We start from the raw sequence: 24,250 nt of genomic DNA on the forward strand, positions 1-24,250 counted from the left end.
CAGTGTTTTAGAATGGACAATGTAAAACGTTATTAAGCACTACCTCGACCACTCAACAACATTGATCAACCAGCCAAATTACTTGCATATATCTTAAAGATGTAAGTGCTGATTTCTATGTAATCTTTCCTGAACTGAACCCCATTGCATAACTAATTCCGATCTACAAACCATTGAGACAATTCGTCAGACAGTTCCTCGTGTGTCTGACAATTCCTTCTAGAATGGTTTCATCAACTTCAAATCCACCATCAGATGAAGAAAAGTGAGGACAACAAATGCCTAACAAAATCGTTAATTAACCTAACGAAAATCCATACCATTTATTCAGCCTATGCACGCAGGAGATACCTTGAATCATGCTTGGCGTGGACCTGAGAAGGCAGCGGCGGCTCCCAAACTGACGTCGCGTATTCCATGACGAGCAGATCGGTGGAGTGACCGCCGTGAGGAGCGAGGACGCAGTGACCGCATCCAGGTTGTCCCTTCTCTGGCGTGAGTTTGCGGAGGATGACATCTGATTTTTGGTCGCCGGGCGGAGTGACCTGCGGCGGCACTCGAGCGACCTGCGGCGGCACTCGAGGGATGTGGCGTCGGGGCAAGGGAATGCCATAATCGGAAGACCGCCAGCACCACAATCAATTCTCGCTTCATGTGGTATCCTTCCCCCAGAGCCAAAGGCCCTGCTCCCCGTGGTCTCCCGCGCCCCGTCGCAACCCTCGGCCCTCGTGTTGGTGGGAGCCTTGGAGGGGTGTGCTAGCGGACGAACCTGAAGGAGCAGTTTAGACTGGGTTGTGGGCGTGGCAGAACGAATTTAGGAGGGGATCGTGTGGAGTAGCGGTTTGCCTTCTCTACGATTTTCCTTTGCGTGGGTTCTTTCTCGTTTTTTTCTCAGTCAGGGGGCGGATGAGCGGGTGATGTAGGACGTACCAACCATCTCACCACCTCTAGGTATTTAATATAGTAGAGATTATGCAAATGCGACAGGGCCAACGCCAAACTCACCACTGTGCTGTGATCTCCCGGCCCGTTTTGGCTGCACGTTTGCACCCACAATATTCCTGCGGAAAACGGACGGTTCTAGGAGTATATATATGCTGGCTGACCCTAAAAATACGTGAGAACGTTCAGACTGCTAGCTGGCTCTACGTTGGACACGTCATATAGTACGTTCGAGTCAAGCAGGTCGCTTCTTGTGTTGAATCCGCGGCAAGGTCACCCATAAACCTATGTCGACCCTCTTTTGTTAAAGGATGGATCGATGCCATTGCGCGGTGAGCGGTGCAACTGCCAAGCTAGGTTCCAGTGGAATTCTCCGCCTCTCACTCTCGGTGAAGGAAGCAAGAAAGGTAGGCCGTGATGAGCGCGGGCGGGCGGTTTGGGAATGGAGCCGCCGAGTGCCGTCCGGGCCCGCTTTACGCCTCCTCTTTGCGGTTGTACGCCATCATGTCATGCCTTCCTCGGAGGTGACCCCTCCCGCTTTCACCAAAAAGCAGGGAAAAGATCTCAAGCAGCGGCTCGCGCCAACCCGATCCGGCGAACGCGATTATATTTATTTCGAGGATAGGCGAACACGATTATTCACGGCCGCGCAGCACAGCCAAGCTACAGACGCGTGCGTGACGGTGCATCGATCTAAACTGTCATGTTGAGAGCAGATTAGGGTTTCAGTTGCCCATGTAGCGTTTCGGCTTGATGCCGTTAGCATGGAGCGGCACTCTGTATCCCCCTTGATTGACTACATCTGGGGTATGTTAGGGTTCTTCTTCGTCCACCCTTGCTCCTGGAGGAGGAGGGCGAGACGAGCAAGACCACTGCCTCTTTGAATAAGTTTATGTTCTATGGCCATCTCGAGATTTGCCGCCGTCTTTGCTAGGCTCTTCCGTCCGGCCTTGGTGGCGAGAAGAGGAGGCGACTCTACAGGTTAAGGCCTCAAGATGGTGGGAAGTTTTATGTGCTGAAGTTTCGAGTGCACTACATGGTGGCCAGCCCTGCGGCCATGATCCCGGGCTGAGGATGAGGTCACTCCAAGAGCTAGCATGTCAGCATTCATTGAATCTCCTAGGTGGAGGCCCTCGCCGGAGATTCTTGCCGAAGCTTCGCATCTTCTCACCGCCAAGTGATTAGTCCCCGGCAACGTGAAGGTGACCAATGATGGAGTCTCACTTTCGTGGAGAGGACCGAGGACTCGGCTGTGTTTTATTTACCTTTTGTTTCTACGGTCCTTTATGTAAAATTTTAGGATTGCTTTTGTATTTCTAAACATTCAGGGCCTTGCTTGTAAATTGCACCACTCAACATGAACTAATGAAGATATCGGGGTCCGGCCCCTCTCCCTAATAGTGACGATGCACACAAAGTCATATGCTTGTCATCGTGCGTGGGCTTTGCTATTTTTTTTTACAAATCTAACCTTTTGGCAACACTAATCCCTCGTCCAATCATCTTGCAAAATTATTTAGATATCTAACCCTTGAGATCGAGCGCTACAAAACACCGCAAACTTAGCATGAAAAATCTCTATGAGTTAAGCACCATTGCCATTGGCGGCGACCTTGCTTTGGTCCCGGTCACTCTCAACTTCAGCCCGGAATGGCCCCGAGCCAATGGGTTAGGATCTGAAATAGTTTTACCCGAGTTCGAACAAGGGATTAGTCTTACCAAAGGTTAAATTTGTAAAAAAGAACGGCCTGTGTTGTTTTCGTGAAAGGATGGACGCTATTTACCGTTGCTGGAGTCATGTTAACTTGTCGGGCCAGATAAATCGAGACGAGTTTGGGTGGGAGCGCATAGTGTGGTGGTCATTTGTCCAGTGCAGGGCATGGCATGGCTATGCCACTATGGCCGTGGAAACGAGCACAAGATACACGCATGATTGCGCGCGGTTCTGCTGTTTGCCATCTCACTAACAAACTGCTTTCGAACGAAGGTTTCTTCGATGCATCGGCAGATTAATGAGCAGGTCGGCGACAAAGGTTTGGAACAACACCACCCCTTGAAGTGCAAGATTTTCCTGGTGGCTCGCCCGATGCCACCGCCTTCCTGCCAATGAGCGTCGGTTCCGCCATCAACTCTTCTCCTCGGCGTCGTGTCCCTCCTGCACTCAAGACGAAGACACCGATCACATGCTTCTCCGTCCTCTAAAAACCTGCATTGTAATGAACCCCGATGTACCAGCTGCCTTGTTAATATGAAAGTTGTTTAGGGCTAGCTTAACCCCGCTGCAGTCCCGGTACAAAGAAAAAGGACAAAAGATTTGCATATGTTCATCGCATCGAATCAAGGGCCCACGGCACATGCGTGTCAGCACAACAAAAATCGCCGAGAGGTTTAAAAATCGGAGGCCAAGCAGTTTAAATAATAGGTTATGGGCTCCTGCCGGTACGACATGATGATCCAGAATTCATTCCAACCCTTCTGACCGATTGCAAAGGTGGCTTACCAAACTGATTTAGACAAACTTTATTGACTCGCTGAGAGATCAGTTTGTCTACCAGCACCTGGTCATCATGGAATTTCCCTTGCTCTGCAAGTAGCTGATCTCTCTTTTGAATGACCTATAATGGTTTAGGTGAGACAGGACAGCAACTCAAGTACCTATCGAGTGTCCACAGTTGGACGGATTGATGGTCCCATTGCACTACCTTTTTTTTTTGAACATCCCATCGCAGTACGTTTTATGATCCTACAAAAAATGTACTCCAATGGTTCTGGGAGTACGTTTTATGACAAAATCGTAATAAGGCTGCCATAAGGCAAACGCACGGGCCGTCTGCTCGTCAACACAGCCCAATCACATCGGAATGGACGTCGCCATCCAAGCCCAAGCCCGAGCCCAGGAAGATTCTCCGGCTTTTTGCCCGCAATGAGGTCAGACCCCACTGACAGCGCAGACCCACATCGCCGGACCCCACCTGGCGGTTTGACGATCGCCTTCCACCGGCTCCGCCACTCTCCCTCGTCTCCAGAAAAAGGACGGCGGGTGGAATCCGGGAACGCGAAGCAAGGCGGCGGTGCAGCAGCCATGGACCGCGTGCAGCTCCTCCTCGTCGGCCTCCCCGCGCTCCTCTTCATCTCCGACCTCTCCCACATCTTCGCGCCGCCGCCTCCCCACCTCCGCCACGGCCACCATCCCCATGGCCACCCGCCCCACCATCCCCACCCGCCGCACCACCCCCACCCGCCGCACCACCATCACCCGGACCCTGCCGCCGCTGCCATACAGGTGAGCCGTAAACCCTAGCCCGAAATCCCTCTTCCTTGCTGTTGCAGACCCTAGCCCGGAATTCTGTTGCTCCGATCTGGAGGGCAAGCTGACGTGTTAATTTCGGTGCGATAGCTGCAGCCGGATGTGGACGGAGCTGGATACGGCGCCACCGTGGAGCTGCAGTTCTGCGCATCCTGCTCGTACAAGTGAGTCCGTGAGCCCACCGTGTTTCGTGTGGTTGCTGGCCTGATCGATTTTGTGTGGTTCCTTTGCTTGGGCCGATCAAATGAAAATATGCGTAGTGTAGCGGATAACTAGTGTTCGGAATAGGTTTGCTTGCCGCAGTTGACACAGACGGGACAATTTTATGATGCAAAATGATTTAGGAGGTGGATTGTTTGGTACCCCAGTTCACTAGTGTCAATGGTGATTGTTAAATAGCTGTAGGATTTCCTAACACCGATTGCTAACAGCTGGTAACTTTCTCCAAGTTGATTGTTGAACTTATAGGTCCTGCTAAACTTGTAGTGGGAAACTTGAGCAGCATTATTCATGAAAACGTGAATGCTCAGTTGGTCAATTGGACAGTGTGTTCTGTGTGTCTGCGGGTGGTGGTTGCTTGCTTGCTCAATTGGTGTGTCAGTTTGGTTGTGCGGATCAAGACATCAAGTTAGCATATGCATAGTGTAGCAGATAACGGAGTGTTTGGAACAGTTTTGTGCTTGCCGTAGTTGACATAGACGGGCAAATTTATGATGCAAAATGATTTAAGAGGTGGATTGTTTGGTACTCCAGTTCACTGGTGATTGTTAAATAGTAGTAGGATTTCCTAATACCGAATTCCAAGCTGAGTCTGAAACTTATAAATCGTGTTAAACTAGTACTCCCTCTGTCCCATGATATAAGATATTATTACAACCAATATGCCATCTTATATTATAGCACAGAGGGAGTAGTGGGAAACTTGAGCAGCTACTATCCATGAAAACATGGATGCTCAATTGGTCAACTGGACTTGTGTGTGTTGTCGGATGTCAGTTGCTTGCTTGCTCAGTTGGTGTGTTAATTTAATTGGGTGGATCAAGTTAACATATGCATAGTGTAGTGGATGCGGAGTGTTTAGAGTAGTTGTGTGCTTGCTGCAGTTGACATAGACGAACCAAATTTATTTATGATGCAAAATGATTTAGGAGGTGGATTATTTGGTACTCCAGTTCATTAGTGTCACTGGTGTTAAATAGTATTTTCTAGCATTCAATGCTTAATGCTTTGGTAACTTTCTCCAAGTTGATTCTAACTTATATCATGTCAAACTAGCAGTGGGGAACTGGAGCAGTCATTATTCATGAAAACATGAATGCTTAGATGGTCAATTGGACCAGTGTGTTCTGTGTGTCGGCGGAAGGTTGTTGCTTGCTTGCTTGCTTAATTGGTGTGTTATCTTGGTTGTGCGCATCAAGTTAACATATGTGTAGTGTAGCAGATACGGAGTGTTTGGAGTAGTTGTGTGCTTGCCGCAGTTAACATAGATGGACCAATTTATGATGCAAAAAGATTTAGGATGTGGATTATTCGGTACTCCAGTTCACTAGTGTCACTGGTGTTAAATAGTATTTTCTAACACCGAATGCTTAATGGCTGGTAACTTTCCCCAAGTTGATTCTAACTTCTACGATCATGTTAAACTAGTAGTGTGGAACTGGAGCAGCTATTATTCATGATAACGTGAATGCTTTGCTTACAACGTGAAACATTAGAAGTCACACACTGTTATGTGCATGACTATGACATCAGGCAAACATTGAAATAGATATGGAATATTATTTGGAAAGAGAGTTACTTAATAGAAAAGAGATAAGATTAGAGTTAATGACCGAATTAGTGTCCTTTTGATACTATTACTCAGGGGTGAGTAAGTCCTCTGATATAAGGGCCGAGCTAGGAATAGAAACTGATGCATGGAGGACTTGTGATATCTTTCACTCTTCAACAACGAAAACCTTGAGGATGTCTGTGATGTGTTATAGGCATGCATCACAATCTTGCTTCTAGAGATGTGGTTTGAGCAGGCAGATGTTTCTCTTATCTTTCTTTGTGTTTCTGTTTGGACCTGGTTGTGCTGCGGTCCCAGCATGCTTGTTGTATCTTGGTTGCTATATTAATATAGCGGGGCGAAAGCCTATTTCGAGGAGGAGGAGCAGGCAGATGTTTAGATTACTGGGAAGAGGTAAGCGTCTGGCTTTCAGATATCAAGAAGTAAGAAGAGTGAGAACTCCTAACAAAGAACTTGTTTGTTGGGAATTCATATTTTATCGATCTGTTATCTCCCTTCTTCGTTTTATCCCAAGTCCCAACATATGTTCTACTCCCCTATCTTCTATGTCTGTTTTACATAGTTTATTCCGCACTATCATATTTGTTTAATTTGGTCAAAAGGCCTTTGGCCTGCTTGGTTACAAAGCCAACAGTGTACAGGGATAGGGAACATGTGCTGGCGTTACCAGCTCCTGATAATAGCTTACACGAAACATTCTAGAACTGACCAACAAAAATACTGCCACGGCCAGAGTCTTGGGAAGAAGAAAGGACACAATCAACTTTGATGTCAAAGAAAACCACAAAGAACAAACAATATCCCTCTTGTTGTCATGCACCTATTTATGGCCACTTTGCATGGGCATCTGCTGATAAAGCTTATCCATCGGCTCCAACAGCTTCTCCTTCTCCTGATCCATGAGAAATGGTCTCCATTGCCGCATAAAACATAGAATACTTGCAAAACACATCTTGTGGTTGCTTTGGCATCTTCAACTCCATCACCATATTTTCGCACACATTCCAAATCCCCCAAGCTACTGTTAAAAAGCCGAAGATCACTACTTCTTTTTGACCTGTTACACCACTGTCTAAAGAAGCCCCCAATATTGTTTGAGGACCTTGTCCCTGGACAGAGCCACTTTGACGCTGATCCAGGCAGAATTGGCAAGCACGGTTAAACAAGATGTGGTTCACATTCTCTTCCAAACTACATAAGCTGCATTTCTCTGGACCCGTGCACTTAAGCAGTCCCACACCAGCTGGGTATCTGTTTCACGTAACTTGCCAAAGAAAACTTGATATACACATTTGTTGGGCTTCTACTTTAGTCTTTCTTTATTTTAAACTGTTGATGATGATACTGTTGTAATTTGTAAGCATGATGTGATATCCTTGTCTTCAGCTGGTTTGTACAGTACTTAGCTTCAGCTATAGAGGGGAATTGAGGAAGCACACGTAACTTTCATCTAACATGAGCTGACATTATGCACATTAATGGGCTTAAAGACTTCTAGCTTCAAGTCAGCTGAGATTTAACTTGAATTAATTGGGTAGCAGTAAGCAGTTTCTCCAATTAGACTTGGTGATTATCTGACATTTAACTTGCTGTATTATTTTCACCCGTTTATCATGGTGTTAACACATTTTATGAGAGTCCTGGGTAGAAAAGTTCCAACGCCCTTACTGATTTTACAAGCAGCCACTTATAAATTAGAAAGGTACACGTATCACATTAAGCTGATAGGATGATCGGGCCCGTGTTACTACAGAGTTTGAGAAGTACATAAATACCAGCAAAGTTCTATTCTGTGGTCATCCTTTGACAAAGTACTAAGGTGTTGTAAAATGTCATTATCACTTTGGTTTGTTTTTCGCGCGTGTGCAACCGTTTAACAATGCAGTATGAGCATTAAAATATATGGTTTACCGATTTCTAAGAGAACAATTCCGTGATGACTGCTCTGCCATTTATCCCTTTGTTTCCGTCCATTATGTCCACTTCTATATCTCTTTTTTTTAGCTTCCCTCTCGCAATCACAAGTGCACAGCAACCCACCCTTCTGGGCGAAAGCACAGCGCTTCAGCGCCAGCGGCGGTGATGCCTGCGGGTGTCATGACAAAATTGGGGACAAAATTTTGATCAGCTCGTAAAACAACTCAGAGGGCCAAGCATGATGCAAAGGCACGGGCCCTCTGTTTGTCTGTACAACACAAGCCAATCAGATCGGAGTGGCCGTCGCCATCCGAGCCCGAGCCCAAGAAGATTCCCTGGCCTTTTCCCCACAATGAAGTTAGAATCGCACTGGCAACACATACCCGCATCAGCGGAGCCCACCTGGCGGTTTACCTGCTCCGCCCCTCTGCTTTCGTCCCGCATCCCAGAAAGGAACGGCGAGTAGAGATGGGGGGAGATACGCAGGCGGTGGTACAGCCATGGGCCACTTGCATCATGTTAAACTAGTAGTGGGGAACTAGAGCAGCTATTATTATTATTCACAAAAATGTATGATCTGTTTACATTGTGAAACATTAGAAGTCACAAACTGTTATGTGCATGGGTATGCATTGGGAAAATATTGGAATACAATTAGGAAAGAGAGTTATTTAAACTAGATAATACCCCGCGCGTTGCTGCGGAGCTATATGGTAGATCATGAGAATTAGCGAGCAAAGATTGGAGAATGGGGTTGCATCATTCATGACCAAGCGGGTGATTATGTTGCTGCTGGCGTAGAAAAACCGGAGTAACTTAGAGATGCACTACATTCTGAAGCATTCGCTTGTATAGCTGCAATTGGTGGAGCGATCAAGGCTGGGGCAAACCTTAGTGTCCTTGTGAAGGAGGCAATAAGCTTATGCACTCTAAATTTGAATTCATACTTGTTCACCTTTAGCAGACGTGTTTGCGACACTACTGCTCATGAACTTGCTAAAATGGGAGCTAAGAGTTAGTCCCAGGACTCAGTCTGGGTGGATGTTGCCCCCAGTGGATTATAAACATTGTGGCCAGCGATCTTTTTGTGAATAAAAAATGACTTTTTGTATGGCAGACTATGGGATATACCCAGCAACCCAAAGATAAACATTTACAATAGATTTGTTAATAAATAACATGGTGCTGCCAATAGCATACTAAATAACACATTTGTTGAGGGAAAGACATATTGTATTTAGATAAGCATAGGAAATATTAAAGTCTGCGCAGAAGAAAAATATTATTGTCAATTCATAACTTCATAGTAAACAAAAAATAGTCCAGATATTAAAGCACAAGTAGTTCCACCAGAGCTGAAGTTCTTGTGTTAGATAGAAGAGCACTTATGTATGCTCGTCGCTTTAATAGTTTCTGTGTATCCAGAAGAATAAGAACATGGCTGAATCACGCTGTAATAAGGGAAACAACTTCTGTCTGATAATTTCTAGTACGACATGTGCATAGAGAAAATTAAAAATAAATCATTGTCGGATGCGGTAGTATCAGTAAACTGAAGCTATCGTTATTCACATTCAGTCTTCTGCAAATTTAATTGACTGCAAGCAGAAAAATCAACATTTATCGAAATATTACAATTCTTACCTATTCATCAACAGGAGTACTTTGTACATGCATAAAGTTGCAGTCTGACGAACTACGGAATCGCCAGACTAATTGCAAAACTTGGAAATGGGTGTGTTAGATAGCAGTATTATAGTTCTTGATTCCTCATTTCCTGCATAATTAAATACATGAAAAAAACACATGTCGTTATGAGAATATCCAAGATCTCTGAAAATAACCTTTAGTGCCAACAAATGAGCAGTATCCGCACACAAAAATAGCATATAAATTTTTACTTGATTATCCTTTCTCTGAAAATTGTTCTTCTCTCCACCTGAAAGAAACAAAAAGGCAAAATATAAACTTCAAAGACCATGAAACCAAATCAAGTGCTGAAACATCTTCTAGAACCGAAGGGGCGGACAACTAATTAAAAGAAAGGCAGTTCGCTTTCCCCTGCAGCCTCTACTTCGCTGGGTGGATCTAACTACCAGGCTTTGATGGTTGCAACACACGGATGACTCCATGAAAAGCCTGAGGGTAGCAATACACGTACTGTTACTGCATGTCAAAGCTATGGCCCTGTGTTGTGATGTTGATTTGTTGATTGAGCGAGTCACCCGTAGGCTGACATGAATATATATTGGGTGGAGAGATGTGAGGAGGAAGTGGAGAAGGCAAGACGCCATGATTTATTCAGCTTCTATTAGGAAGTTAGAGGGACACCACCGGAGTGGAGGGACATGGGAAAATAATGAGACGGGGTTGACGTGGAGAATAAAGGAAACAGTTGCAAGGAGTTGAGGAGGCTGGTGTGACGCGCATAAATTAGTGTGTACAATAGCTTTAGAAAAAGCAGGAGAACTAAACGATTACACAAAAATATCTTTATGCATGCAATGACGTGGACATGAGTTGGTGACATAGTGGGACCGCTGAGGTGTCATAGCTGCATGTTGAGAGAAATATGATAGTGGGGATGAACTTCTTAGTTATATAGGATTTGAAGGATAAGATTAAAGTTAGTGATCGGATTAGTATCGTTTGGATTATTACCCAGGGGTCAAGTAAGTCCACCCATATAAGGGCTGAGCTAGGAATAGGAACTGACGTATGGAGGACTTGCGATATCTTTGACTCTTTGACAAAAGGCCTTGAGGACGTTAGGAGGTGGATTCTTTGGTACTCCAGTTCACTAGTGTCACTGGTGTTAAATTGTAGTTCTAATACCCAAAGGCGGACCCAGGATTTTTGTGAAGCCTGGGCACACAACAAAGTTGGAGTCTAATTCAAAGAAAATATAAGGTAAGATGCAATTTTAACCAAGGAATCCAAGACTGAAGCCTGGGCAAGTGCCCAGGCAACAGGGATGCTGGATCCACCCCTGCTAATACCGAATACTTAATGGCTGGTAACTTTCTCCAAGTTGATTCTTAGCAGCTATTACTCATGAAAACGTGAATTCTCAATTGGTCAATTGAACCAGTGTGTTTTATGTGTCTGCCGATTGTGGTTGCTTGCTTGCTTAATTGGTGTGTAAGTTTGGTTGTGCGGATCAAGTTAACAGATGCATAGTGTAGCAGATACCGAGTGTTTGGAGTAGCTGTGTGCTTGTCGCAGTTGACATAGACGGACCAGTTTATGGTGCAGAATTAGGAAGTGGATTATTTGGTACTCCAGTTCGCTAGTGCCCCTGGTGACTGCTAAATAATATTTTCTTATACCGAATGCTTAATGGCTAACTTTCTCCAAGTTTAGTTTTGAACTTCTACAATCCTGTTAAATTAGGAGTGGGGAACTGGAGCAGTTATTATTCATGAAAACATGAATGCTCAATTGGTTGATTGGACCAGTGTGTTTTGTGTGTCTGCGGACAGTTGTTTTTTTGCTTGCTCAATTGGTGTCTTAGTTTGGTTGTGCGGATCAAGTTAACATATGCATAGTGTAGCAGATACAGAGTGTTGGGAACAGTTGTGTGCTTGCTGCAGTAGACATAGATGGATTATTTGGTACTTCAGTTCACTAGTGTTACTGGCGATTTTTAGATAGTAATTGCTAATACAAAATTCTTAACGGCTCGTAACTTTCTCCAGGTTGATTCTTAAACTTATATGATGGTGTTAAATTAGTAGTGGGAACTGGAGCATCTATTGGTCATGACAAGGGGATGCTCTGTTTACAGTGTCAATATTCCGTGAAACATTAAAAGCCACCCATTGCTATCTGCATGACTATGACATTGGGCAGACATCAAAATAAATATGGAATATTATTAGAAAAGAGAGTTATTTAAATAGAAAAGAGATAAGATTATAGTCAGTGGCCGAATCAGTATCCTTTGTATTAAATTTCTCAGGGGTCAAGTAAGTCTTCGATATAAGGCCTGAGCTAGGAATAGAAACTGACGGATGGAGGGCTTGTGATCTCTTTCACTCTTCAACAACGAAAACCTTGAGGATGTCAGATGTGTTATAGGGACACCTAACAATCTTGCTTCTAGAGATGTGGTTTCAGCCTGCAGATATGTAGGTTGCCCGGGAGGAGGTAAGCGTCTGGCTTTGAGATATCAAAAAGTAAGAGGGAAGACTCCTAACAAACAACTTGTTTGTTGAGAGTTCATATTTTATCAGTCTGTTATCTCCTGTATCTGTCCTCCGTCCTCCCAAGTCCCAACATATGTTCTCCTCCCCAATCTCCTACGTGTGTTTTACATATACTTTATTCCACACTGTCATACTCCCTCCGTACCATAATGTAAGCCGTTTAGCAAACTAATAGAGTGATGTTTGTTTAATTTGGACAAAAGGCCTTTCACCCGCTTGGTTATAAAGCCAACAGTGTACGTGGATAGGGAAGATGTGCTGGGGTTACCAGCTCTTGATTATAGCTAGCACAAAACGCCCTAGAACTGACCAACAAAAGAACTGTCATGGCCAGAGTCTTGAAAAGAAGAAAGGGCGCACAATCAACTTTGATGTAAAAGAAAACCACAAAGAACAAACAATACCCGTCTTGCACCTATGTATAGCCACTGTGCGTGAGCATCTGTTGATAAATTTTATCAATCAGTTCCAACAGTTTCTCTTCCCGATCCTTGAGCAATGGTCTCCATTGCTGCAAAACATGGAATACTTGCAAAACGCATCTAGCGGTTGCTTTGGCATCTTCACCTCCATCACCATCTTTTCATGCACATTCCAAATCCTCCAGGCTACTGTTAAAAGCAGAAGAGCACCACCTTCTAATTTGACCTGTTATACCCCATAGCCCAGTGTCTAAAAAGCTCCCAATGTTGTCTGGGGATCTTGTCCCTGGACAGAGCCACTTCGATACTGATCCAGGCTAAATTGGCAGTTAAACAAGGTGCGGTTCACATCCTCTTCCAAACTACATATAAGCTGCATTTCTCTGGACCCTTCACTTCTTAAGCAATCCCAAAGCAGCTGGCTCCCTATTTCACGTTACTTGCCAAAGAAAAATTGATATACACATTTGTTGGCCTTCTACTTTAGTCTCTCTATATCTCTTTTGCTTCCCTCTTGCAATCACAAGTGTCAAGTGCACAACAACCCACCCTTCCCAAGTTCTGGCTATCACCACCTTTACTTTCATCTAATTATACTAGTTTGCCGTGACTCCTTGGCCATCCACACTATGGAGTTTTAGGAACAAGGAGTCGCTTGTTGTACGTAAGTGGCCACTCTCTTGCAGTGATGTGTGGCTGCTAAAGGAAGCCCCTTTACTTAGAGGTTCATAAAGGGTCTTAGATAACCTTGTTGGTGGATTTCCTGGCCACACCAGCAACAGCAAGCATGGCATGTGTGTCCTTTCTATCAGAGAAGATGCTACTATCATTAGATACGGAATATCTGTAATGATGCTTGATTTATAGTGATTTTACAGTTGGCAGTAAAATGAATTATGAAATGGCTACCAGTAATTTGGTAATTACTAAATCGTGGTATGGATGTAGGAGACTAGGACTCTTAAAGATAACTCATGAGTAATTCCTAAAACCAGTTAACTATTTATTGCATCTAACAGCAGTAGCAACTGTATTTGTTAATTACTTTTATCACTCTGTGGGCTTTGCTTGAACTAGTTTTCTTATCTTAACTTTAAGGCCATTGAATGAGATCTTGCTAAGCTATAATGCCACACACTCATGACTAATTCCTAAAACCAGTTAACTATTTATTGCATCAAACAGCAGTAGCAACTGTATTTTTTAATTACTTTTATCACTCTGTGGGCTTTGCCTTGAACTAGTTTCTTATCTTGACTTTTCCGATCTTACTTAAAAAGGACATTGAATGAGATCTTGCTAAGCTATAATGCCACACCAGAATATTTTATCCATCCAAAATGATATTACATAAATTATATGCTTTGCACGGACATGTTAGACTGAAAGCTTTGAATTCCACTTTGCAGAGGAAACGCAATGACCATGAAGCGCATGCTGGAAACATCATTTCCGGGCATCAACGTTTTCTTGCATAATTATCCTCCAGCCTTCCCCAAACGGGTACTGAGCAAAGTTATGCCAGTTCTTCAAGTTGGAGCCATTGGAACAATAATGGCTGGTGACCAGATTTTCCCCAGACTTGGCATTGCTCCACCACCATGGTTTTACTCGTTGCGTGCCAATAGATTTGGAACCATGGCGTCAATTTGGTTATTTGGCAATTTTGCTCAGTCTTTCCTGCAAAGTTCTGGTGCCTTTGAAGTCTACTGCAACGGAGATTTGGTATGTTTCCTATATCAGACACACCCTTCTGTTCCTCTCCTGTTTACACATTGCTTTTCTGCATGTTTGCATCATAAAATAAGGTTCAATTGTACCCACTTTTTTCCACTACGAGTTCATTATATTCAAGAAATACTTCCACAAACAAATTTTACGCTTCTGCCTTGCTGGGTTATCACAAAGATGTTTTTGCAACGAGATTCTATCTCTTTTCTTAGAAAAAACTGTTAGATGGAAAAGCTTGATTCACCAACATGCATATAAGTTTCTTCTTTACTGAAAATTGCTCCTACCTCTACAGGTTTTCTCGAAATTAGCTGAACAGAGGTTCCCTAGCGAGTTTGAGCTGCGTGATCTCATCGGCAGCAGACTGCCACGTTCTGCGTTTGGGAAAAATATGGGAAACACCTTGTCTTAGACGGTGATTTCAGAATATCATGCTCTGGGCTGATGCATTGCTTTGCTACTAAGGTGTTTTATGGTTAGCTATCCTTCCGAAACGCCACAACTTGCTTGCCTGTAAACAGTACCTTATGTGTGTGTGTGTGTGTGGTTTGTAAAGGTCCTAAAAAGTAAGTTGGCACGAGATACTGACAGTGTGATACTATTGTATGAACACTTCCCGATAATCGTGATTGCCTAACAATGTTATGCTACCTGCAGAAGTTTGAAAATCTTAGCACCAAAGTTTGAGTCTTGTTTTGAGGTGATGCTGCGTCTTGGATGCCTATTTCAGGTTACTGTAAAAAAACACCTATTTCAGGTTTTAAAAAAGCGTATTTCAGGTTACTGTAAAAAAACTTCTTGAATGCCTATTTCAGTCCTGTTTATCCGATTCATTGTTTTTTGGAGTGGAATCTATCCGACTCGTTGCCATCAGATTTGACCTTTTGGTGAATGATGAATGCAAATAGCCCATGGGTTACTTTGACGATCTCGTAGATGGCCCAGGTAACATTTTGGCCGAAAACGAGATGGCCAACTCGGTGATTTGAAGCACCATTTTTTCTTTTGAAACCGGTGACTTTTTTTTTTGCGAGAAATCCACCGATCTATTAATAATCATCAACAATATTACTAGCCCAAAAAGTATTTTTCGCGAGAAATCCACTGATATGTTAATAATTATCAACAATATTATAAATAGCCCAAAAAGTAAAGAAAATTATGAATTGGTACTCGGACCACCTAGCGACGACTACAGACAATAGCACGAGCCGAAGACGCGCCGCTGTCCTCGCTCCTCCATCGCCAGAATTAGGCAAAGCTTGTTGTAGGAGGACAGGAAGCATGAGAATATCGTCAAAACCCTGGAATAGGCGTTTTTTCACACTATAATCTGAAACAGAATTTTTTTTTATTCCTGAAACAGGAGCTAAGAGCATCTCCAGCCGTGTCTCCAAAAGTGACCCCCAAACGGCGCCGGGTCGAGCGTTTGGGGGACGCTTTTTCTTCCTGCCGCGTTTGGGGGACGTCGCTCCCCAGCTGCATCCCCTAAACGTGCCCCCCAAACATTAAAATAATGCATTATCTGTTTTTTTGCATTTTTATTTCAATAGAGAGAAGAAATTTGTAGGTACGATGAAGACTTCGAAAAATATGAACTAATTTTCAGAGTAGTGCAATATAAACAAATTACATATAAAAACTTCAAAAAATGAACTAATTTTTTAAACTAATTCTTCTTTGATGGCCTCGTCTCGTCGTCCTCACGGAGGCGCTTCCTGCTCATCACCTCTTCCGAAGAGCCGGTGTCGTTCGTCGCGTCGGGGGAACTTGTGCCCCCCTCATCGTCGACGGTGCTCGCCGGTTGCGCCTTCGCCTTCGCCCAGGTCCTTGCCTCCTTCTTTGCCGCCGCCTCCTCAGCCTCTTCCTCCTCCTCCTTCTCATGGCTGTCGTCGGCCTCCCAATCCTCCTCCTGGCTGTCCGTTAGCGGGGAACTAGAGCTGCTAGGCATTGCAACTCTGTCCCACCAGTGGCGCCATCCCAGCGGCTTCCCCTCGCTATCGGTGTCCGATGGTAAAGAGAGGTTTCTCATGATGAGAGAGGATGGTGATAGAGGAAAGGAGAGACAAATGGCGTCAACCGGTTGTAGATCGGAAAGCGCATACGTAGGGGTCTTATTGAGCACGGATGAAGGCAGCACATATATCAAAGAGAGTTGCGGTTGTTCTTCCGTGGAGTTCGCGCTCCATTCTGACGGTTCGCGCGTCGATCGACGCAGTTGCCATTACGACGGTTCCCCTTTCCGACAACTGCACCGTCGCTAGGTAGGCGACAGTTGAGCGTCCGTTTGTGTGTCGCTGACGCGTCGGTCCCGTCACTCCTCGCCTCGCTTCTCACTGTGTTCGGCATGTCCGGAGCGTCTCCTGTGGACCGGGGATGGGCTCGAGGTGGCGGATACCGTATTGAACCGCGCCGAACGAAAAGCGCATTTGGATCTCACGGCTGGAAACTTAAAAATATCCGACATACCTCAAATATCTTTGAGGTCGCTTCGGGAACGCGGCTAGAAATGCTCTAAGAGCAACTCCAATAGTATAGCCGGTTGTTGGCTATAAGCAAGATGCCATGTCATCTATAGTCAACATGTTAGCCAACAAGTACAATAGTTGGCTATAAGAATGTTGGCTATAAGAATGTACTACTTTTTCAATGGATGGCCCACATTTCATTCACATACCATGCTTAGGAGCACGTGCTAGAGCTAGCTCTTGCATAAGAGCCCACTCATAATCTCTCTTCTCTTCTCTCTCGTCGAACTAGACACAAATATATTATTTTAATCCTTATAGCCAGTTGACTAGGGGGAGATTTCGAAATTCGAACTCACCTTCTAGGCTTCTACACTGTACCGTTCGTGTTTGTCAGAGCCGGGACGGCCGGACGGGAGACTACAGGGGACCCCTTGCTTTTTGCTCAGAGTCGCATGAACCGTGTCCATGTGCACCAAGCGTCCAAACCCCTTCTTTCCCCACCACGGCACCGCAAAATTGCTCAATCCCAGAAAGAATCTCAAGCTGTCCAAAACCCTCACCTTTCCACCTCCGGAAGCATGCTCCGAGGCCTCGCCGGCGCCGTCTCGGCGCCCCTCCGCCGCTCCCTCTCCACGGCGGCCTCGCGCCCTCCCTGGGCGATGGTCTACAGCAGGGCGGCGCTGGACGCGTCAGCGGCGCCGTCGCCGGGCGCGCGCGCGTCCTTGGACCTCGACGCGGCCCCGTACGTCTCCCACATCTCCGTCCCCGCCCACCTCGCCGACGGCATGGACTTCGCCGCCGCAAGCGTCCGCGCCACCAGCTCCGACGGCCTCCTCCTCCTCGACCTGGCCGAGGCCCGCCACCTGTTCCCCCCCGGACCTCCGGGCGCCCGTGAGTCCCTGGACAGGAATATCCAAGTCGAATTGGCCGCGGTTGGCGCCTCCTTCCAGCTGGACGTCGCGCGCTTCGTGTGCAACCCTCTCAGCGGCCACATCTTCCGCCTCCCGGTCCCGGCCATGGGTGCCGCCAGGACGAGCACGGTGTTCGGCCTGCTCACCCAGTCCTCCGACGGCTCCCACGGCCCGCCTGATCGATACGCGGTCGCTCAACTCAGCTGCCGGGCAGCAGACAACGGCATAGTCCTGCGCCGGTTCCTGTCCGAGACAGGGGAGTGGGATGAGCGAGAGCTGCTTGTTCCGTCCATGTGGCCCGGCTGGCAGCACATGCAGGTGGATACGAACCACACCGTGTTGGCGTTCGGCGACCGGCTGTGGTGGGTCGACGTCACCTGGGGCGCCTTCTCCGTCGATCCCTTCAGCGACCGGCCAGAGGTTCGATTCGTCGAGCTGCCACAGGGCGTGCTGTCGGATTTCGACACGACCGAGAACCTGATGCTGGGCAAGCGACGGCTCATGGGCGTCAGCGAGGGGAAGCTCCGGTACATCGAGGTGTCCACTGAAAAGGAGTTTGTGGTCAGCTCGTTCTCGCTCGACGGCGAGGGATGCTACTGGAAGCCTACGCGCGAGACAACGGTTAAGCTAGTCCTGCCCAACCAACGCAAACCGCTGGAAAAGGACATGCCGTGGATTGCTGCTGTAGATCCATTCAACGCCGACATTCTGTATTACCAGTCTGGCCACGATATTATTGCCATGGACATGGCTAATGGGGAGGTGATGGGGAAGAGGGCTTTTCCAGACAGCATCACAGGCCTAAGCCCTTGCAACACCGCATTCTTCCTCCCGTGCGTGCTCCCTACATGGCTTGAATCAAGCCATGTCCCTGGTGCAGGTATGTAAATCCTCTAAGTTGATAGTTCCATACATTGGATATTGCAGCTCTGAAATTCGTCGCAGTACTATAATTGTTAGATTGCACAGGTTTTCAGTTTAGCTTATCTTTCAAATAATGTGCTTCAGTGCTTGGAACTTTTGTCGCAATATTGGTTGGTTTGTTAATGCACACACATTTATTTGTTTGACGTTTCGGAACGCAGTGATTTGGTCCTTGATATCTTATCTTAAATATTGTGTAGAGTTAACCGTTGCACATAGGCTCATACATTTCAGAACTAAATAGGCCATTATTAACAGTGATTGTTTTGCGAATACCGGAGGATAAATTTTGTATTGCTACATAACTGGTGTATTTTGTTGATTGCATTGGACATTGGATTGTATATCATGTAGAGTAACAAATGGTTTTCTTCTCTATTTAATGTCAACATATATCTTGCAGTTGTTATGTTAAATGCCTAAACGGTGTTTTCCAATTCAATGATTATTGTAACCAAGAAACATGTATCTTTCAAATCATGTGCTTCAGTGCTTGGAACCTTTGTCGCGACATTGATTGGTTTTTTAATACAAATTTATTTGTTTGAAGTTTCTGATTTGGTCGCTGATATCTTATCTTATGTATTGTGTAGAGTTAACCATTGCACATAGGCTCATACATTTCAGAACTAACTATGCCATTAACAGCAGTGATTGTTTTTGGGATACTGGAGGCTGAATTTGGTATTGCTAGATAACTGATGTATTCTGTTTATTGCTTTGGACATTGGATTGCATATCTTGTAGAGTAAAAAAATGCTCTTCTTCTCTATTTAATGTCAACATATATCTTGCAGTTGTTATGTTAAATGCCTAAAAAGGTGTTTCCCAATTCAGTTATTGCTGTAACCAAAAACATGTATAGCTCGCTATTCCGTGTTAATTATGTTTTAAGCTCTTATATCTGTGGATATAATTGAAGCTGCACTTCCGAGAAAGACACCCAATTGCACAAGGAATACTTTGGCGGAGACGTTGGTTCGTGTAGACAAAGACCAGAAGAAGTGAAGCACGCTTATCCTTGGTACTCCCTCTTAAATCATTTTTTCTTGTTTGGATACCTGATATTTAGTCATATTTGTTAGTTTTCGTGATCATGATTCTGCATTTCTCCTACACTGCTTGTGCAATGTCTACTTGCAGAAACAAATAATTTGGCCATGTTTCCAAGTCACTATGTTGAAGTGGTTGATATACTACAGTACTATTGTTATCCTTAATTCCTCCTCGTTTTTTAGAATCATGTTGAGTTTCGTGTGGCTATGACAGTAGGATGTTGTTATAGGTCCTCGATTGTATACTCAAATTAGGGGTCTGTAGCAAATTACATCATAGAATGGTTTCTTTTCTCCAATCATGCGTATTTTCAAGGGAATAAAAGATGCTGCTTGAATATGTTTCTTACATATTACCTTCGGTGCTTAACTGCTTTCAACCGTCTACCTCGTGTGAATTTAACCATGAACTGCCTTTTCACCACAGTAGGTTTCTTGTCTTTCACTAGTCAGTATCCTGAAATAGTTATCCCGAATCAGAACTGAACAGAAGTATCTTGCATGCTCTTTCTTACCAGGTGACGATGCTATAAATTTACGTCCCACCAAAATTGAAATGTTATCCAAGTATATCATTACCAAAGCATCCGGAAGGCTGTTGATGTTTCTGTTTACCCCTTTTTCCTTGCAGATTTCTTAAATTTGAATGGCAGCAAAGTTGGTGTTTTTTTTTGGAATGGAGCAACGTTGATGGTGGCACCTGAAGGACATGGACCCTCATTTTGGAGAATTCCGGGACAATTCTGGGCTTGCTTATTTGCTGATGCAATTCCCCTTTGAAACATTGGATCTTATAAATTTTTGAGATACATTTCACAGCAGTTTAGATGGCACAGCCTTTAGAAATGCAATGTTACTTGCAAGAAATTATGCTTTCTTGTGTGCAAAATGTTAAAAACACTTGTCTGTTAATCTTAAGTTCACTTTGCTCCTCATGCAAATTTGGATATGTTAGATCGGATTAAACTGGCGTCTATTGTGTTTCTATGCTGACGATAAGAACTGGATGCACGCTCTTAATCTTATTAGAAGGCTCTGCATAACTAGACAACGAAATGTTCCTGGGCCTAAATGTTACTTAGTTGATATCGACATGGGTTGTAGAGAACACCAGTTCATGACTGCCATTTATGTTAGAACTTACTACCTCTGTCCCGTATTATAAGATGTTACTAGGAAGTTTGCGGCGCGGCCCACGCCGCGCCCGCGTTGTTTACAGTGCGGCATTCTTTTTTAAAAACAATATTTTTAGGTTTAAGAATGCGGGATTCATTTTCAAAAATAGCCGAAGAAACATATAAAACTCGACTGTGCCCTTGGTATGAAGATCGTTGGTTACAATTTTGTAGAAAAAATAAATATCTGGGTTGTTGAAGTACCGCGAAAATGCCTATGAAATAGACGGCGGATGGTGGAGTGCTTTTGTTTCTAGATCGCTGGTTAAAATATTGTAGAAATAAAACAATATCTAGGTTGCTGAAATACCGCGGAAGTGCCGATGTAATAAGCGGCAGATGGTGGAATACTTTTATTTTCAGTGTTGCTACAAAAGGAAATGGTAGTATTTCTCCGGCCGAAAGAGGCAACGGGTGATGGAGTAAATCTATCTTCTAAAGTTATTGTAGAAGAAGGTTATCCTAGGTGAAAATGTGACGGTTGGTGGAGTAAGTATATTTTTTCGATGTTATCACAGAAGAACACAATATTATTTTCCCCGAGTAAAAGAGGGGGCGGATGTTGGATTTTTCTTTTTTAATCACCATTGAAGAATTATTCACTACTAAAAAATATTGGTGGGTAATTATTATCCAGAACCACAGTTGAGGTTGAAGGTTCGTGTAAAAATTACTACCCTTGAGCGTCGTTGCAAAATGACCTACGGAGAAATATGCAATCTTAAATAATTAATAGTAGGTAGTTAACGACGTGTTTCATAGTTGACATGGGCAATGTTCAAGATATGTACTGAGAAATTGCTTTCTACAAAAATAATATAGGGAGTTGCCGCCTCACAAAAAAAAATATTGCTGAAACTAAACTTGGGGTAGAAATTACTATGTCGTTGAACCGTTGAGAAATTATCGTCGTTGGAATATGCACCCTGAAATAATAAAATACCAAAAGTCCCAAAAGAGAAAAACTAAAAATAAAAAAAACATATTGTAGCATATGCCACATGGCGCAGGCTGATTGAAACGGAAAGTTGTGCCGGAAAATGACCATCGAGTAAATAAAAGGAGTTGGGAAAATACAACCGAAGAAGTAGGCTAACTAACGTCAAAATGTTGCGGCCTAAAATATGTATCAAATCGAGTTGCATCAAATATTAAGGTCAGAAAGTTGTGCCATAAGATTACCATCAAGTATTTTTTTAAAGGAGCTAAAAAATATACGGTCTACGAAATATGGCTATAAAGGCATGTCAAGCAAAAATACCAGTAAGTAGTATTAAAAGAAGAGACATAAAAATATTGTTGTAGATGTAGATAATTTACCATCAAGTATTTTTTTAAAGGAGCTAAAAAATATACGGTCTACGAAATATGGCTATAAAGGCATGTCAAGCAAAAATACCAGTAAGTAGTATTAAAAGAAGAGACATAAAAATATTGTTGTAGATGTAGATAATTTTTTTGTTTGAGAGGTAGACATACATCCGAAAAATTAAAGATAAAAAGTTGTTGCATGTAAAATTATATAATTCAAAAGTCTTAAAAAAGAAGAAAAAAAAGGAAACAAAAGCACATTGTAGTAGTCTATGTGGCGGAGATTGATTGGATTAAAATAGATGTCTACGATGCATCAACATTGAGCACTATGGTGCAAGCTATGAAAAATGAAAAATAAACACATTGTAGCATAGGCTACATGTCATAGGGCTGATTGGAATGGAAAGTTGTGCCGAAAAATAACCATCGAGTAATTAAAAGGAGCTGAGAAAATAGAACTGTAGATCGTAGGCTAGCTACCGTTAAAAATTTACGACCGGAAATATATACCGAATCGAGTTGCATCAAAGATTAAGGTCAGAAAGTTGCGCCAGAAGATTACCGTCCAGTAATTTTGTTTATAGGAGCTAAAAGAATATAGGTCTGAAAATTATGCCCACAAAGATGTGTTAAAAGAAGAGATATAAAATACACCGTTTTAGACATATGTAACCTTTTTGTTTGAGAGGTAGATGTAGTTAGCTACAACCCGGAAGATTATTGATAAAAAGTTTTTGCGTCTAAAATTAGAATCGTAGTGTGTCAAAGAAGGAAAAAAAACACATTATAGTATAGTCTACGTGGCAGATTTTGATTGGAAGAAAATGGACATGAACAGTGCATGCACATGGAGCAATGTGGTGAAAGCAAACCCCTTTAGCTTTAATATATAGTATAAATTACAACCTCTGGGACAGAGCCAGAGAGGGAGTAACTCTTGAATCTGACTTTTTTTTTTAATAAAAAAGATGGAATGCCCCTGGTCAGGATGGAGAACCTCAGTCTTAACCCCATATGATTTAGTTTATACATTTTCGGCACTAACCTATTGATAAGATACCACGGTGCTAGTTCCTGTTTTCTGCTGTTTTGTATTTTAGAAAAAAGTTGTATAGGAAATATTCTCGAAATTGGACGAAACAAAAACCAAAATTCCTATTTTTCCCGGAGCGAAGATGGAGTCCAGAGAAGAGACGGAGGAGGGCCACAGGGTGGCCAGACCGTGCCTAGGCATGGCCTAGCCCTGGCCCGCGCCTAGGGGTGGTCTGGGGCCACCAGGCCTCCACTGACCTCGCCCTTCCGCCTATATAAAGCTCCCGACGGAAAAACCCTAAATCAACCAGCCTCCGTCCACGAAAAATTTCGTAGCTCCGCCGCCGTCGCAGACAAGATTCGGGGACAGAAGTCTCTGTTCCGGCACCCTGTTGGGACGGGGAATTACCCCCGGAGCCATTTCCATCGACTCCACCGCCATCTCCATCGTCGTTGCTGACTCCCACGATGAGGAGTGAGTAGTTCTCCCCCGGGGGCTGAGGGCTCTACCGGTAGCTATGTGGTCTATCTCTCTCTCCCATGGTGTGATCTTTATGTGATCATGAGCTGTGTAATCTAGATGTTATTATGCTATTCAAGTGGATTTCACATATGTGATCTCTGGAGACTCCTTGCCCCAGTGTGTAAAGGTGGAGTGTGTGCACCGTGTGGGTCTCTTAGGCTATATTTCACAAAATACTTGTTCACTGAATTATGATTTAAGTTGGATGTCTCTATGAAATTGTGGTGTGTTAGTACCGCCTATGAACACTCAAAGTGCAGCGCGGGGTGTTCATTAGTACTTGGTAATACATTTTTAAGGTTTTCCTTTGCAGACCTACGCAGTGGATTAGTGTTCGTTATCCAGCCGGAGAGTCTTTCAGAGTAGCATAGTGAAGTGTTTATGTTATGTGGCTGCTAGGGTTTGGGAGGGAGAGAGAGGGCTGTGAGGGCGCGAGAAGGCCGGCCGGGGGCCTTTTGCCCACGGCCGGGCAAGAGGGAAGGGATTTCCTTCTTAATTCTTGCTTGATTAGATTGATACATCTCCT

The 24,250-nt window shown here is 44.1% G+C and overlaps 2 protein-coding genes across 3 annotated transcripts; both read left to right on the top strand.

Moving 5' to 3' along the window:
• Nucleotides 1-3,904: 3,904 nt before the first annotated feature.
• Nucleotides 3,905-15,010, top strand: LOC127320611 (selT-like protein). 2 transcript variants are annotated; one of them, XM_051349831.1, is made up of 4 exons: nt 3,905-4,225; nt 4,340-4,413; nt 13,998-14,313; nt 14,615-15,010. In XM_051349831.1, exons 1-4 carry the CDS (start codon nt 4,025-4,027, stop codon nt 14,729-14,731), a joined length of 708 nt encoding a protein of 235 aa, XP_051205791.1. In that variant the 5' UTR covers nt 3,905-4,024; the 3' UTR covers nt 14,732-15,010. The 2 variants fall into 2 exon arrangements, with proteins under 2 accessions (XP_051205791.1, XP_051205792.1); XM_051349832.2 differs by having other exon boundaries at nt 4,346-4,413.
• A 2,269-nt stretch (nt 15,011-17,279) lies between these two features.
• On the top strand, nt 17,280-20,705 carry LOC127320637 (uncharacterized). Its single transcript, XM_051349833.2, has 3 exons — nt 17,280-18,581; nt 19,548-19,649; nt 20,312-20,705. Exons 1-2 carry the CDS (start codon nt 17,369-17,371, stop codon nt 19,631-19,633), a joined length of 1,299 nt encoding a protein of 432 aa, XP_051205793.1. The 5' UTR covers nt 17,280-17,368; the 3' UTR covers nt 19,634-19,649; nt 20,312-20,705.
• Nucleotides 20,706-24,250: the final 3,545 nt, after the last annotated feature.

This window comes from Lolium perenne, chromosome 1, assembly GCF_019359855.2.
Source record: "Lolium perenne isolate Kyuss_39 chromosome 1, Kyuss_2.0, whole genome shotgun sequence".
NCBI lineage: Eukaryota > Viridiplantae > Streptophyta > Magnoliopsida > Poales > Poaceae > Lolium > Lolium perenne.